The following is an 18,144-nucleotide window of genomic DNA, read 5'->3' as shown; positions in this document are numbered from 1 at the left end:
GGGTATCCTGCTGAATTTCGGTTGTACAGTTATTTTGGAGTACTGTAAAATGGACGGGTTGTGTTTTCCAAAACGTTGCCTGGGTTGTTTTTTGTGAAGCGATGGTAAAGAAGCTTTGGTTGGGTCTGAAGACTTACTGGAGGTAAAGGTAGAATTTCTTTCTTAGAGCACCACCACGTAATGCCCCAATGGTTTGTGGCTAGCACAAGCAGTCAGCAATGTCCCTTGCCTTTCTTTGAATTCTAGAAACTACTAAGATCTTCAAACTGGGACTCATAGGACATGTAGAATACCACAACACTTGTGGTGCACTATTGGAGGACCATGTTTTTTCTAGCCCCTAATTTTTGCTCAACAGCCTTCTGGTGCATGTGTGATTTTGTCACAGCTACAACATGTTTTGCATTTTTATTTTCGAATTATCGTTTTCAAATCCTACTGTACATCATTCGGTACATAAATGCAGTTATCAACAAAGCATATGAAAAGGCATTAATATGGGAGTTTTCATTTTTTCATAAGTGAGGAACCCATTTTGAAATGGAGTGCTTCTTTTTGCCGAAAAACAGTAGTGTGAAAAGGTAGGCAGACACATATATTGACACAGGAAAAAACCCTGCAAAAGCCAGGAAAAATCCAGGTCTGAGTATGATGCCACATATTCAGACCTGGATTTACTTCCGTTATGATCGGATGTGAAACGAGGACCGAGTGTGTGGCGTGTGGAGGAACTTTAGCCAATGAGAGCCTGAAACCAACCAAATTAAGAAGCCACTTGGAAACAAAACGTGGGGATCTCATTGGCAAGAGCACAGACTTCTTTGCTCGCAAGTTACAAGCCATCAGTCAGCAGAAAGGTACAGTGCAAAATATTGCTTCTACTCCACCCAGTGCACTGAAAGCATCTTATGACGTTGCCTACGTTCACCGAAGCTGAGAAAGTCGTTCTACCAGCAGCCATGGCAATGTGCCGGAGAATGGGTGCTGAAAGTGTAGCGGACAAGCTAAAAATGATTCCGCTGTCAGACACCACCATCAGCCGACATGTGTCTGGGATGGCAGAAAATATCACAGCACAATTTATCACACAGCTGCAAACCAGTCTCGTTGCGTTACAGTTGAATGAGGCAACAGATGTATCCAGAGAGGCTCATTTAATAGCCTATGTAAGGTACTTTGGGGCAACACCAATATTGGAATATGTTTTGTTTTGTAAGGCCATTAAAACCAGGGAAACAGCCTCAGGACGTTTTGATATTTTAAATGATTTTATAAGCAGCCACTTTTTGCGATGGGAAGCCTGCGTAGAAATCTGCACAGATGGTGCGCCTTCAATGTGTGGAGACAGATCAGGGTTGAAGGCCAAAGCATTGGCAGGCGCTCCACATGTTGCATGGACACACTGCATAATTCACTGTGAAGCGCTTGATGCTTGGAATATGGACAATGAACTTTCTGATGTACTTAGTTCAGATGTAAAAATAGTTAATGCCATCAAAGCAGTGCAGACAAGACCATGTCTCTTTGCAGTTCTGTGTGCAGAAATGGGGTCAGAACATGATGGTTTGCTCTTTCACACAGAAGTCAGATGGCTGTCCAGGGGTCGAGTGCCACAAAGTGTGTTTGAACTCTGAAACGAAGTGCAGCAATTCCTTTTGGAGTGGACACTGGCAAAGCAAACCATCTGTGTAATCCTCGCTGGCTTGTGATCTTGGTATACCTTGCTGATATTTTCGATAAGCTAAATACCCTCAATATGTCTTTGCAAGGAGCCAATGCCAATTCATTTACAATGAATGCAAAAGTATTTGCCTTCAAGAGGAAGCTAGACCTCTGGAAAAGAAGAATTGGAGCTGGGCTAGCAGTTCAGTTCCTCTTGCTTGCAGAAGCAAGTGGGGAAACAGTAGAGCTTGCTGCATGTCCTAGCACCAATCTCAAGTCACCTAACCACATTAAGGTCCAGCTTTAATAAATACTTCCCTGAAGAAAATGCTGGCATTAATGACTGGGTGATGCAGCCTTTTCTGGCAGAGGAGGTGGTGCATCTTCCATTTGATGCCCAGGAGAAGCTGATTGCGGTTCAGTCTGACACTACCCTGCAATCTGAATTTAGCAACATTGCAGTGGTTGGCTTTTAACTGAAGGTAAACCTAGAATATACTACATTGGCATGGCTTCCTATACATTCTCTCTTACCATTTGGGTCATCCTACTTGTGCAAAATAGGCGTTTCAGCATTGGCTGTGCTGAAAACTAAATACTGCACAAGGCTGGAAGTGGAGGACAGCCTCAGAGTGGCGGTCTCAAAAATAAAGCCACACATTGACTCACTTTCTGCAGAGAGACAGGCCCACCCTTCCCATTAGTACTTGCTCTGTAAAATCAAATTGTCTTCTGCTGAATTTACTAATAGGAATGTATTTTGAGAAAATAAAAGCCCTACTGGAGAATTATGTTTTTACTTGCACGGTTGCTATGTTTGGATTGGAAGTGATTGTCCTACCGTCTTGGAATGTCTTCCCGACAACATATCCCTTCAAAATGATGTCACCACGCATTAGGCAGCCATCTTTATAAACAAAAATAACACCAACACAGGGGGCGGGGCAGAGGGGTGCCAAACAATGTATTTTTTGCTCACGGGAGCCTTGACATCAAAGGTTTGAAGACCACTGCATTAGCTAGACATTTGCCAGGTACTGCCATAATAGGTCCACCTAGTAACACCATTTAGCAGCTGCTGCCATCTTATGGCTAGGTCTAGCATTATGACAGTGCCTGCAAAATGCCTATCCCAAATCTACACAAAAGCCAAAACGGTTTGCTTTGCCGGTGCTTGACCTCCCAATATACTACTGCACTATAATGAAAAAGCTGCACTGTCATGAATCCCTACTTCTCTCAGTGCCCGTTGCTTTTCTTTTCTCTCCGTAGAACACAGGAACGCACATTATACGCCTTGCCAAAGATCACATCACCACACTGTAATGAGCATAGCTGCTTTTTCTTTCCTCCTCCTTATGGGGCATGAGATGGTTGTTTGCCCAGGATCATAAGCTGAACTGGGATATGCTGTTTGCCCAGGATCACAAGGCACTACTTGCTACAATTAAAAAAATAACCCACCCTCTCTAACGAAAATCATTTTTGTGCATGTAACGCTATATTTTAAATGCCAAACGAAATCACTCGTTTTGCTTTAGAAATTGGTTGTGAAAACTTTAGAGCCCTGTTATCCTTTGTAATTCAACTAGCACTATGAGTGATTACATGCATTTTGGAATGTTTTATGAATTGAAATGGTATTACAGTGCTGTTTAACCTGGCCAATAACTTGTTACAAGTCAATATGGCATCAGGCATTTTCATTTCAATAGTCGTTTCTAATTTGTTGAACATCTTTGTAGGAAAGTGATTTATTTCTCCTTAAAGCCACATGTATGCACTGTTACTTTTTATGGTACAGTTGAAGCACTGCCTACATGAAGGAAGAGGTTTTTTATCCTTTGGTTCATTGATGTTGTTCCTCTTCAACGTAAAATAGTGAAACAGGTTGACACATCTTTCTATTAAATTTCTATTGTATTGTATTTAGACTCTCTGTTTAGAAAGCAAACAACCAGAAGTGGCACAAACGTAAAAATAAAGCTCTAGTAACTTGGAGGTCCATAACGCATGCCCTGAAGACAGGGATGTCATTTAATGGTAGCCAGGGGTCACATGTGTCCCCTGTTCTGTGCCTTCTCCACTGGCTGCCAGTGTATCAGCGTATTAGATTGAAAGCTCTGTGTATCGTCCATCGGGCGATACACAATTTGGGAGTTTGTGCGCTAGCCACCAGCTCCGCTCTACCACTGCTGATCTGCTTGTGGAAGCGCCATAAAGACGCACAAGGATAGGAGGTCGCTCTGTCTCCGTGGCTGCTGCCATTGCATGGAACGAGCTGCCACCTCAGATGAAGAAACTATCTGGCCATCTAGCTTTTAGGAACGACCTTTCTCTTCTAAATCTGTACTTGTTGGCTTTACCCCTTTTATGGACAGTTTGCCTTCTCTCCGGTGTCAAGATGCCCATGGGCGACCGTCCGCGCTTAAGAAATTACAAATAATAATAATATTAATAAGTTATCCAGTTTCCCCTTCGGTGCCCCTGGCATTGCCCTTGCGACCCCTGGCATTGCCCTTGCAACCCCTGGGTGTGCAGGGCCAGAAGGCAGGCATACTCCCCATGCTTTGAGTGAAGTGCTCCTGAGGCATGTGTCCCTGTGTCCAGCTTTCACTCCTTTAGCCAATTGATCACAAAGTAAACATCAGATCAGGGCCTGCCTACTTCTGAAGTGGTGGTAATTAATCACAAACTTCATGTCTGTTCACTTTTACAGGCATCCTGCAAGTGCTCGCATTGAAAGGCATTACTGGGGCAATTGAGACTGTCCTTGGAATATAAGTGTGGCAACTGGACCGGAAACTGTGCCTGACACATGACTATACAGGCATTCACCTGCATTAGACAGCCTTTGAGTTGTTTAGGGCTGCACCTGGAATACGATGGCAAAACACCTGCTCATGTCACCTGTGCCTTAGATGTGATGATTCTACCCGGCACCTGAAGTGTTTACTGGCATTGTGTGTGGCACATGTGAGAATGCACCTTACAAATGATAATACCAGGGCTATGAAACATGACAAGGCATTTCTGAGGTATCGGAGAAAGCTCTTATTGTAGGATGGCAGCACCTGGACATGGAACGTTGTGCCTCACATTTTATGACACACCTAAAATGTGAGGCGATAGCAAACCTAAGATGGCGGCATCTGCATGTAGGCTTCTATGTGAGAATGTCCTCAGAAAAATGTAGTCATGGGAAACTGTAGTCAGCAAAAAGTCGTTTTAAAATATGTAGTCATTCAAAACAAGCAATGCAAAGTGTGAAAATGTTGCAAGTAATGTCGCCAGAAAAGCTTTTTTTAATACACAAAAGTACAAGACTAAAACCCTAAATATGACCCAAATTTCTAACATTACCTCCACTATCACCCTAACTCCATTCCTAAACCTTCCCCTAACTCTAATTACAACCCTTATTCTACCCTAAAGTCTTATAGAGCACTAACCCTTTCACGCATTAAAACATGTCATCTGCATGTTATTCAATACAAAATCAATAGAAACTGAACAGTGAACCATCTCCAACCCTAGAAGCAGCTCTCAAAAAATGACACATCCCTTGCCCAAAGCCAAACCCTTGCTCTAATACTAACCTTAGCCTTACCCTAACTGCAACTCTACCACTTAACCAAATGCTTACTTTACCATAACCACTAGGTTTATCCCAACCACTATCCTACGCCAACATCACCAGCCAGCCCCCTCTAAGCTCCCTATTCCTTTGTTTAACACTTACTTAAACCAGTACTCTGTTAGCCCTATCTTCCCATGGAATAGCGTTCTTTCATCGTTGGATGAAATTCAGGGCCTGATTCATGGAACATTTTTTCTATTGGATTGCGCAATTATATAACACTTCCATGAATCAGGCCCCTAGTGTTTTTTTTCCCGAGGATACTTGAATGAAAAAAACACATCTAAATGTTTAGGGGCGGTTAGAAAAGTATACATATGGGTTGGGGTGGTCGGGATTAGGTCAAAAATAATAGGGGACGGGGTCTTGGGGGTGGGACCCCCCAAAAATAAAAAGAAATCAATTTCAATTTTTTTTTCGCTACAGTATCCTCAGAAACAAAAAACACAAAATTGTATCCGACGATGAAATGACATGGAACCTCTTTCCATAACCACTAATATAAAACACACTGACACTTAATCTATCCTAACGACTGACCAAACCCCAACATCTTTACTCTATCTCTAACACCTATCCTTACCCTAACCCCTATCCTAACCCTAAACCAGTCAATCACAGGCCCACTAAACCCTCCTTATCCCTAACAATTACCCTAGCAGCACTACATGCTTTTCAGTGGCATTTATTGACTACTTTTTGCTTGGCAACTTTTTCACTGCAGAGGTATTTTCACCACGACCTTTTCACTGACTGCATTGCCGTTGGCTACAACCTTACTGTATACCGCATATAGTGGGGTACATTTGGCGTGTTAATAGGGGGCTGTATTAAGCATATAATGACTATACCTGCCGTTTCAGGATATAGGTAACATAAAACTGCTGTATTGGCATATAAAGGCAGTGCCCCTGTCCTATGTTGGTTCTGATGGGTGCATCCTTGTCATATCATGAGCACGTCCATGACAAATCAAGGCAGCACACTTAAAATATGGCAGGTAATGGAAGGTATTTTGGCTGCTTTCCTAACGAATATACTATACAAGCAAAAAGAACCCGTACTCCACACAGGTTCTGTAGACGAACATGATGACACTCATCAATTCTTGAAAATCATTGATCCTGTAGGTCGCTGTTCCGAGTTTCTCATCGCTTGATGTGCTTTGCACTCTAAGGTAAACGGCACTGAGAATGGGCGTGTATGGCTGGCTTACATGCCCAGGAGCAGGCGTGGAGGGGAGGCGAGAGTTGCCGTGCTGCAGCATTGTGGGACCTTCTGTGAGCTTTCCCCACCTGTCGCCTCAAGCAGTTTTGTTTGTCACCATCAAGACTCTTAAAATGAGCTTTGACCGGTACTTCTACGACCACATTGATGTTTCGCTGATTTGAGGAAACCGTCTCATGTGTGAAGGGGCTGATATCCGGGGAAAGGGCTGGGGTTTCCAACTGTCAGGTAGCCAGTGATGTCTGGAAGGTCCTAACCGGTAACCTTGCAAAATGTGGTGCCGATTGGTGGAACGGTGTGGAATTGTCTAAGGTACAAACTAACAGATTTTCTGCTTTATATATAGACAGATAGAGAAGAGATTAACTGCAAGCCTGCCTGCTTCTTTTCACATGCACAATGTCACCACCTGGTGTGTCATCAAAGGGCTTGATGTCATCAACGCCAACAGTCATATGACATCACTTCCCTTGATGTCACTGCATGTATGATGTCACTTCTGCTAACCCTGGCATTTTACTCAATCGGCGTTGCTGCAGCTGTATCCTGTGCACCATTGAATTACAAAATAGCTCTTGCAGATGAGTGTTTCTGCAATAATGTTCTGCGATAACATAGTGGAGAGATTTATTCACTAAAATGTATCTTCACACTGCATGTGACACCTCAGAGTCAAAAAGCACACAGCGATACTGTTCTCCTAAAATAAACGCAGAAAACCCAACAATAGCTATTATTACTCTATTCTCAAGGCTATTGGATATCTGTTTCCAAGGAAGTGCTCGTATTTCGCTGGGCTGGCTCCTCCATAATGGGTAAGAAGCGGGCCACGACCCGGTGGGTCGACAACCCCCCGCCCATTGTGGATGGACCGGCCCTGCACAGATGCATCGTCATAAAATGTGACCACCCGATCATATTAGGAGACTCCAATATAGGGTTTAAAGAAGAAACCACCAACTCAGTCAAATCACTGACCCTCAACAACTATCAACAATACATCTGCAACAATCAGTGAAGGGCGCATCCCAATCCGCTGGGCACCACCAAGATACACTTTTTCGGCAAAAGAAGCCTGGTCACAAGTCACAACTGCACCCCACTTCACATTCTCTGGAGTGGCCACTGTATTACACCTTTCTTGATCCACCCTCCAACGCGAATACTAACCCCCCACCTAAACACCTCTCCAATTCAGGAAAGAAACTGGAAATCCCTAAACATCATGGATCTCAACACCATGCACCGTCTTGAACACACTCCACACAGAAGAACTGGGACAACCCAAAAGTGGATCATAGAAGCCATGGATGATGTTGCACCGAAAAACCCTGCGATGCAGCAATGACACACACTGCGAATGAAAGTAATATTCGAAAACTGACATATGATGATCAGCCTTCTGCAAAGCTCAAACTCAACCCCCCACTACCACACTCCCACCCCACCCGTCGGCATGTTCTCCTGCACTTCACCTCACCCCCAGTACTGTGTTTTTATGGAAACGTCACCTCTGATGTCAACTATACTTTGGTGTGCTGTTCACTGCCACTATACAAGAGCCCCCCCCCCCTTCCATCATATGCTAGTGATCCTGGGGCAGCGACTCATGAGAAGGGTGCCTTACTCGAGCACTTGGGTCCACTGTACTGACGTTTCCTGGGCAAGTGCAGGCGTGTATCACATGGAAGAAAAAAAGTGAACAACTGCACAGCGGAGTGGTATACCGGTGGGGGTGGGGGGTGCCTTTATGGTTAGTTTTAAAAATAGATGCATCGAAACACGTAAAATCTCACTCATCGGGTGTGTATTGCACTCTTCGACACAGAGGCCCTGATTCACGGAACGTTTTCCTATGGGATTGCGCCATTATAAAACACTTCCATGAATAAGGCCCACAGTGTCACGCCAACATGTGCACACCTGCATAAGCTTTAATGGAGTTCCAAACGTGGTGGTCATGATTCTTTGAAAAGCACCAACTTTTTGTTCCACAACACTCAGATTGCAGCGCTGCTGGGTCTCGTGCCTCGAGGTCATTCTGTTCGCAAGGCAGCCTCTCCTAATCGGGGAAAGCTAAACAAAGGCCTGGCCGTCTGCCAGGACACGAACCAGCCACGGCAAGGGCGCATCCTCCAACACACAGCAGCCTGCATCCCTGCCTGGAGCGTGACACCGAAACAACACAAAGCCCTGCAAAGCTCGGCCCTGACTGTGCAGTGAAACGTGGTGCGATACTGAGAGTGCGGCTGTGTAGACTAACATGCACTGATTTAGTCGAGCTCTTAGAATGCGCTACTTGCCACCATTAGAGCCGCATCTAAGCGGACCAGGAGCCGGATTACCAAACCCTTGCCCTAGTGCAAGCAAATGGGATATGGGCCCAATTTAGCTGCTTAGATAACAGAACAACGCAAACACATTTGCCCCAGTCCAAATTATCTAAAACATTTTCAACTGGGGCAGATTTGAAGCAGACTGTCTTATTTGCTACGTGTGTGTTAAGTTCGCGGGCCCGCGGCCTACGCGCGGGGGCTGGAGTTGATCAATGAGGCCGCGCGGCCTGTGACGCAGCTCCAGCGGGAGCTGGAATGAATGCACTCCCACGCTGATGTTGGGTCTGCCCCGGAACTGCCTCCCGAACGCGGGGGCGGGGCTTTTATTAGGATGCCCTGCGTCACCGCGCAGCGGGACGCAGGGCGGAACGTAACATTCCTCCTTTATTATAAAACAAAACAAAACACATAACTATAACTGCCAAACAACTGCGAGGTCCAACAACAACTGTCCGTCTTCAACACTCAGCCGCCCTGCCATTAGGGTTCATGGCACCAGTGTACCAGCTACCACACATAGTCACTTAGCTTAGCTGGCGGTCTTGTTGTTGTTCTCAGTCTGTATCGTCCTTCGCGGGGTTCACCCCCCCTTGCTTCCGGCTCTGTTCCATCTTCGCGGTTCGGGCCCTCGAGGCCGGGTTCATCCACCGGCTCCCAGTCTCCATCCCTCGCTCCGTTGTCCTCAGGGATGGCCTCCGGCTCTTCTTCACTGGGGCGAGTGTCCTCGCCTTCCCAATGGCCCTCCTTGTCGGTCCACAGTGTACGTGGTACGGCCTTGAACCATGACGCATTCCTCGTCACTTGGCGGCTTCCCCGTGTCACCGTTACCATGGTTCCATGCCGGTTGCTGACGGTCCATGGAAGTTCCTCGTACCTGGTGTCCAGTTTAGACTTGGAGGGGTTTCGTAGCATGATGACCTGGTCACCCACTTGATGATGGGACGGCCTCGCTCTCCGCTTGCCACTCATGTGTTCGTTGGCATCCCTTCTCCTTCTCTCTGTGCGTTCCTCGTTCAACGCGTCCGGGGTTCTGCTTGGGTGATGCGGGATTGAGGATCTGATGACGGTGCCGAACATGAGGTCCGCAGGCGGAATGCCGGTTGTGCTGTGAGGCGTGACCCGGTAATTTCGGAGGAATCGGAAAAGGTCAACCTTCCAGGGGCTGGCGTTAGCCTTAGATACTCTGAGCACTTTATTGATAGTCCTCATAAATCGCTCTACATCCCCGTTTGCCTGGGGGTGTCTTGGAGTGATGTGATGATACTTCACATTGAGTTCCTGTAGATACTTTTTGAAATCCTCCCCTGTAAACGGCGGCCCATTGTCGCTTTTGATTGAGATAGGTAGTCCGTGAGTCGCGAACATTTTCTCTAGTGCCGGAATGACCACTTCCGCTGCTGTGGACTCAACTACCTCGACTTCCGGGTATCGAGAGTGATCATCGACGGCCACCAACAGGTGGAGGCCTTCTCGGAGCTTGCAGAAGTCAATGCTGATGGCCTCCCAGCGAGAGCGGCCCCGTTCTGCTGATATGATGGGTTCCGGGTCTGGCGGGGCCCCCGTGATCTGACAGGGTAGGCACGTGGCAACGAGTGTCTCGACCCGCTCCTCGATCTGGGGAAACCATACTCGGTGCCGAATGCAGGCTTTCGTCCTCACCAGTCCTTGGTGTCCTTCATGTGCTAGGGCCACTATCCTGTCCTGTAGTTTGAGAGGTATCACGATGCGGTTTCCCCGTAGTAACAGTCCACCTTCCGTGACTGACAAGTCTTGCCGCACTGTGAATATGCCGGACAGAAACCCTTTTGCTTCCGCTGTTCTGTTGTGTGTGTGTCTCATGAAAGTCTTCCAATCACCGGAAAGGATGGCATTTTTCACTAAGTCACAACACGGGTCCTGGTGCGTTTCCGCCTCGATCTCCTCGATGCTCACCGCCTTGGGTCTCATTGCGCGCACTACTTGGCATATGTGTTCCTCTGTCTCTGCCGCCACTTGGATCTCTTGTTGAGTGGCCTCTCGCGGATGCCTGGAGAGATAGTCCGCTGGGTTTCCACTGCCTGGTTGATAGACGAGATTAAAGTCATATTGCTGGAGGTGCAGTAACCACTTGGTGATTCGGGCCGGAGGGTGTGCCGATGTTCCCATGAAGATTGGTAGCAGGGGCTTGTGGTCCGTGATTGTCGTGAAGTGACGCCCATAAAGGTAGAGGTGAAAGTGTCGGCACCCCCACAGCACGGCAATGGCCTCCTTTTCGATGTGTGAGTACCTTTGTTCGGTCTCTGTGAGGGCTCTCGACGCATACGCAATCGGTCTCTTCTCCCCTTCTCTCGTGACTTGCATTAAGATGGCTCCGAGCCCTACGGGGCTGGCATCTACGAATAGCTCTGTGGGCAGTTCAGTGTTGTAGTAGGCCATCTTGGTGTCAGCTGAGAGGGAGTCCTTGATGCTCTCGAACGCGTCCTGGCATGTTGGCCCCCATTCCCACTTGACGTTGGCCTTCGTGAGTTCCCGCAGCGGCTCAGATAGCGTGGCCAGGTTTCGGATGAACCTCCCGCAGTAGGTGGCCATGCCTAAGAAACTGCGCACTTCCGTGGGGGTCATCGGTGGGCTTGCCGCCTGGATGTCTGCGACCTTCTGCGGGTCAGGTGAGATGCCTGTGCTGCCAAACTTGTAGCCAAAAAAAATGATCTTGGATTTGAGGAACTCGCACTTTTCCCGGTGTATTGTGAGCCCAACCTCTTGTAGTCGGCCCAGTAGGGCGTGAAGCCTCTCGACGTGTGTTTCTTTGTCGGGGGCGTGAATCAGAATATCATCGCTCACGTTGAGGACACCGGGGATGCCCCTGATGACCTCCTGGATGGTTTGCTGGAACACCTCCGCGGCAGACGATATTCCAAAACTCAGGCGTTTGTATCTCCGTAGCCCCAAATGTGTAGAGAACGTTGTTATGTATCGAGAGTCTCTGTGGAGTCTGAGTTGGTGATACCCCGCCTTTAGATCAATCTTTGAAAATATACTCGACCCTGTGAGGTCAGCCACAATCTCGTCGATTGTTGGGGTTATGTGGCGTTCCCTTTTGATGGCGGTGTTGGGGAGGCGCATGTCTATGCAGATCCGTACCTTTCCAGGCTGCTTGGGCTTCCGTGTTACCACCATGGGAGAGACCCAGGGTGTGGGCCCTGTGACTTCCTCAATGATACCTGCCTCTTCTAGGGCCTTGAGTTCCTGCTCCACTTGTTCTCTCATGTGGAAAGGCGTTCTCCGGTGCCGGACGGCTTTCGGCTGCACTGTCTCATCAATATGAAGCTTGATGGTTTTGCCTTTCAGACAGCCTATGCCTTCTTGCAAGTCAGGGTACTGGTTCAGCATCTGCTCCACTTCCTTTTCATCGTTGACATGGCAGATGAATTGGACCACACCCAAATCCTCCGCTGCGTCCCCGCTCAGGAGGCTCTCAACACCTGCCTTCACCACATAGACTTTGGACCATAGTCTGTTTTTCCCGTGTCCCAGCGTGGTGCGGAACCTGCCAATGACCGGCAGGGGCTTTCGACAGCCGTATGCATATAACAGGGTGTCGGTGCTTTTCAGCTCTGGTGTAGGACTTAGGGTCAGGAAAATGCTTTCAGGCATGACGTTCACCGAAGCGCCTGTGTCGATGGTCATCAGAATGCACTGGTTTTGGATGGATACCATGCATTTGCGCCTTCGGGCGGCTTTTCTGCGAGGTCCTCGGTCTTGGCATAGTGCAGACACCATGTATACCTTCCTTCCTTTCCTGTCTGTGTCCTTGGAGGGGGCCTGCAGCATCGCCGAGATATCATCCCCTTCATCCTCCGTGGAAGAGCTGGCCACTGCGACCCTTCTGGCACTGGCTTGCTTCTTTTTCTTAGTCGCGGCCTTCTCCGGCTGGTTCTGCGGGGGCTGTATGGGGGTGTCCGTCGATCGGCATACCTTCGCGTAATGGTCCTTCCGGCCACATGCTCCACATGTGGTGCCTTGAGCAGGACAGTTGCGACGGCCATGTCGTGGGCCACCACACCAGCCACACTCTGTGGGTCCCGGAACGCGCGGTTGCCACCTGTTTTGGCCGTATCCACCACTGTTGTCATCTCTCGAGGGTTGTTTGTTGGTGACGCGGGCCACCATAGCCGTATTTAGAGCAGGTTGCAGCCTGTGTAGTGTGGCCTCCATGTTGGCCGCTCTGGTGTGTGCTAGTTCCCTCTGACGTCCTAGTTCAAGGATCCGCTGTAGGGGAATACCCTTCTCACTAAGTATCAGGCGCCTCAATTTTTCCGAATGAATCCCGTTGATGATCTGCCTCCTGATTTCCTTCTCCACGTTCGTGAATTCACAGGACATGGCTAACTTTCTCAGGCGGGTGTGGTATGCATCAAGGGTTTCCTCCGCTGCCTGTAAGGTGGTGCAGAAGAGAAATGTCTCATAGTCTGGGTTTAGTTGAGGGAGGAAGTGATCGGTGAGGGCGTCTTTCGCACTTCGGTACCCATCCTGGCCATCATCAACGTTGAGGGAATTGAAAATGCGCAGTACCTCGTCACCCACGCTGAGTAGAAGGTGTGCCTTCAGTTTCCTGGGCGCAGTGATTTCTTTGCACTCCATCGCCATCTCGAACTTCTGGATCCACAGCTGCCATCTGGGTCCGCATGACGACGGATCCGTGAAAGGGTCAAACGGCTGGACCAGTGTCGACAAAGTGCCTTGTGTTCGAGGTGGAGGTGGCGTCATGGACAGGTTTGCTGCAATTCTGGACGGCGTGGAGGGCCCAGGCGTGGATGCGCCGGCCGCCATGTTGGCGTGGACCTGATCCGTGATGTCGCAGTTGTCTCTGACGGCCACCCATGCAGCGACGTTGGGCCTACCTTGGAGGTGCCGCCGTATCCAGGCACCGTGTTACGACTCAGGGCCTGGCATTCCCTACACGCCGTGATGCTGCTCCCTTGTGCTGGATGTTCGATGCCACCTGGTTTTCTCGTTTCTGGAGTGAAGAAAAATGGACTTGGTGGCAGAGAGCATGAATGGATGAGGTAGGCAAAAAAATTTTTTTTTTTTTTTTTTTTGGGTGGGGGGGTCACGTGTGTGATGGCACCCCCACCGGGTGTCCAAAAATTTAGCCGATGGCTGTGTGGCGTTATTGTGCTCTCCGAGCACCGAGCCTTTCGTGAGATTCGTCTCTCCTCGTCGCCATTGTTAAGTTCGCGGGCCCGCGGCCTACGCGCGGGGGCTGGAGTTGATCAATGAGGCCGCGCGGCCTGTGACGCAGCTCCAGCGGGAGCTGGAATGAATGCACTCCCACGCTGATGTTGGGTCTGCCCCGGAACTGCCTCCCGAACGCGGGGGCGGGGCTTTTATTAGGACGCCCTGCGTCACCGCGCAGCGGGACGCAGGGCGGAACGTAACAGTGTGCTGCTTAACATCCACGGAAATGCAATAAAAACATACCCTTTATGTTATGTAGCAAACAAAGTGGTCGATTATTTTTGTTGTGCCCCAGTGCAAACTGCTTACAATAGATAATACGTACTGTGGCAAACACCGCGAGATTTGGTAATCTCTAAGCATGTGCTCGGTTTGCAGCAGTGGCGCAAGCATGAGGTGACCCGGCCCCGGGTAGCTGGAGAGGTTCACCAGAGAGCCAATGGCGAAGCGCGCTCGGTGGGACGGCAGCTGTGGCCTCCACTGCGTGATTGGCCACGATAGAAATCTCGCAATTCAAAAATAGCGCCGCGATACGGAAAAGCCGCAGAACATGCGCTGGGCAAATATGGGAAGTGGCTGCCGAGTGCGGACCCCTCAGCTGCGATGCTATTTCTGCACCTATAACGTTGTGGCCTATGTCACCACACGTTTAACAGTGTGCAATGAAGCATGCATGTACAGCCATGTCTGTATGCAGGGCTCTTCTTACGAGGATTAGAGTTCCCTTTGAAGGTCGCACGCCTGATACCCAGAACCGCTCTTCAATTAACACCCAAGCAGCACACAGCGCTGCGAGGCCGTACCAATGGCAGACGTGCGCTTTACAAATGACACCTATCCGCAAGAGCAGCGTTGAAGTGAGTTGTGGCGCTATGTGCGGAAGTCTGCTTCACAGCTTGGAAGTGAAAAGCGGTGCATTTTATGTGGTTGCACCTTGGACCTGCAGAGTTTTCTAAGGCAATGAGATAGTTGGTTTGCTATGCATGCCTTTTATTTTATTTTTTTTATTTATTTTTTACAAACGGTGGTCATTGACCAATTGAAGGCCGTGCAATACAATGCGGCATCGATAAACGAGAGAATAAAGCAACACCTCCTGAAATTAGAATCTGAGACTGGCGTGTTGCTGACTCTGTGTCGGCCCAACCAGCCTCCCAACGGAAAGCCCCTCGTTCCCCCACAGGCCAGCTGGCTGGTCTGTTTACTTTCAGCTCTGGCGCCCCCTTTCGAGACCTGGAGGAAGCGAAGCCGACAGGCGTGGGGGATTACAGGCACCCTCCACGGAAGCAACTGGAGTGGACCAGGAGGGCTTCACGTTTAACACTTCTTTTAGGTCAATGGGACGGACCATTGAGCTTCAGCAAGAGGTATTCTGACTTCCAAGGTGTGAGACTCCACTGAGGTCAATGGGATCCTTCAGCCTGGCCAGGTGGGAGGCTGGCCCTCAAGGTGTGAGACTCCACTGAAGTCAATGGGACACTTCAGCCTGGCCAGGGTGGAGGCTGGCCCTCAAGGTATGAGACTCAACTGGGGTCAATGGGACCCTTCAGCCTGGCCAGGGTGGAGGCTGGCCCTCAAGGTGTGAAACTCAACTGGGGTCAATGGGACACTTCAGCCTGGCCAGGGCGGAGAGGCTGGCCCTCAAGGTGTGAGACTCCACTGAGGTCAATGGAACCCTTCAGCCTGGCCAGGTGGGAGGCTGGCCCTCAAGTTGTGAGACTCCACTGAGGTCAATGGGACACTTCAGCCTGGCCAGGTGGGAGGCTGGCCCTCAAGGTGTGAGACTCAACTGGGGTCAATGGGACACTTCAGCCTGGCCAGGGCGGAGAGGCTGGCCTTCAAGGTGTGAGACTCAACTGGGGTCAATGGGACACTTCAGCCTGGCCAGGGCGGAGAGGCTGGCCCTCAAGGTGTGAAACTCAACTGGGGTAAATGGGACACTTCAGCCTGGCCAGGGTGGAGGCTGGCCCTCAAGGTGTGAGACTCAACTGGGGTCAATGGGACCCTTCAGCCTGGCAAGGGTGGAGACTGTCTTCCAAGGTGTGAGAATCCATTGAGGTCAGTATAAGTGCTTTGAGAGTGGTCAGGCGAGAGACTGGTTTCCAAGTTATGTGAATCCATTACGTTCAATGGGACCTTTGACAATCTTAGGTGGGAGGCTAACTTTCAAGGAATGAGACTCCCTTGGGTTTGGTGGGGCCTTTGAGGATGTCCAGAGGGAGCCTGGTTTTAAGGTGTAATACTCCATTGAGATCAATGGAACATTTGAGGGTGCCCAGGGGGAGCCTGGTTTTCAAGGTGCGAGAATCCATTGAGGTCTATTGGACCTTTGAGGGTGGCGATGAGGGAATGGGGGAGGGGGGTAACGCTGTCTGATGCTGAGGATCATTGAAACACATTAGGACAGTACAGTCTGCCCCACGTTATGATATACATACACTATTTAGCATGGAACTGTTGATCACGTGCGTATATCTCAGAAGTACCTCGGCCCTTTAACCTCCCGAGGTCAACACAAGGAGGTTCACATTTGTAGTAGCCGTGTTACTAACTTGTCCATGTGTGCTGAGTGCACAAGCGCCTACATTAACATGCGTATGCAAGTGCATGAAATATACACCGACTTTTACCGAGTATAGTTACTAATGCCAGAATACACTTCCTAAAGGATGTCCACGGTTTCTAACATTTTATGTTTTGTTTAATGGGGGTGGGGGGGGTGGAGGGGCTGTCTCTTCTGTGGACGGTAACTTCGCCCTCCCCCTTAACGATAGGAGGTACTGCCTGGCACACAGGAAGCGTGCGGAGAAGCAGGCACCGCTGTCATCCTTAGACTTTGACACCTAAACGAACCCTCACTGCAGTGATTAACGGATCGGAGGTATCAAGACTGCTTCCTCCGCACTTTGGATGCTTGCTGTTGGGGGGCGGTCCTGAGCCCCCCACTGTGTTCCTGTAAGCCCCCCCACCTGAAAGGACACACGCACACAGCCTATCAGCCTCCCCCCGCCTCCCCAGGCATCCTTCGCCGAGACTGCCTGTCAGCCACTCGCCCTGCTCACTTCTGCAGCACGGGCCGAAGCAGACAACAGTCCCACTTCTGTCTCTTCCCCAGAGGCAGGCATTCCGCCCCATCCGTCCTGATTTGGAAATCCAGAGCTCTTTGCAAAGTTGTTTACTGCCCAGCAAAACAGTTCCTATTCGTAGATTTTTTTTGTCGGCTGTTCCGGACCTCTTCTTTCAGACTTAAAACGCCCTCCCCAAGTCCCAAAGGCCAAACTACGGTCGTCCACTTACTTGTCCACCACGAAGTAGAGGTCGAAGGCTCCCTGGCAAGAGGGCTCCTCGGCGGCAGCCAAGGGCCACCCCGGCCCCCTCAGGACGGCCAGAAGCAACAGGGCTCTCAACAACCGCCAGCAGCAGCTGCTCTCCATCCTGCGGGCCAGTGCAGCGAGGAGAGGAGCAGGGGCTGAGGAACAGAGGGGTGCAGACAAAACCGCAAAGAGCAGAGCCGGCAGACGGGAACAAAGCCGCCCGAAGTAGCACTGGGCAGGGAGGCTGCAGCCCTTGTAGGTCTCTGAAGCGCTGATAGAGATAGGATGGCCGGGGGCCAAGTGCTCCGTGTGTCTGCAGCCTCTCTCTCTCTCCTTCCTTCCCCCTCTCTGGGCTATGTTGCTTCCTCTCGGCCACACACTCACACACACTCTCTGAACTCCACCAGAGCAGATCCGAGCATTAAAAGAATTACTCGGTGGTGACTCTTTCTGAAAGGGGTGGGGGTGGGCCTCTAGGAGGGCTTACCCTTTTATGGCATCAGCAAAGATATATTTCCTGTGCTAATGTACACACACTGCAGCCCCTCCCCGCCTCCTAACCTCACCACGCCCTTTCCTGCTGCCAATGTATTGCCGGATTTCAGTCTACAATCAATGCACACACAAAAGCTCTGCGCACGCGACCCTTCACTGAGGCGCATCCGCCTTTAGCAAATCTGGTCCCACGTAGAGGCACAGAATACCATATCAGCGTACAAAAGACAGGCGTGTAGCGCCAAGAGGCTGC

General features: G+C 49.7%; 1 protein-coding gene across 1 annotated transcript in view; it reads right to left on the bottom strand.

The window, feature by feature from the left end:
- Window positions 1–17,835, bottom strand: part of ANTXR2 (ANTXR cell adhesion molecule 2) — a 491,546-nt gene extending 473,711 nt beyond the window's left edge. The window contains exon 1 of the mRNA XM_069644750.1: window positions 17,380–17,835. Coding sequence (XP_069500851.1) covers window positions 17,380–17,516 — 137 coding nt within the window. The 5' untranslated portion in view covers window positions 17,517–17,835. The remainder of the gene's footprint in view (window positions 1–17,379) is intronic.
- Between the last annotated feature and the right edge of the window lie 309 nt (window positions 17,836–18,144).

Source organism: Ambystoma mexicanum, chromosome 2p, assembly GCF_040938575.1.
Source record: "Ambystoma mexicanum isolate Mex_15411 chromosome 2p, UKY_AmexF1_1, whole genome shotgun sequence".
Taxonomy (NCBI): domain Eukaryota; kingdom Metazoa; phylum Chordata; class Amphibia; order Caudata; family Ambystomatidae; genus Ambystoma; species Ambystoma mexicanum.
Note: the sequence above shows the minus strand (reverse complement) of the source record. Positions and strands in the feature narration are given on the sequence as shown.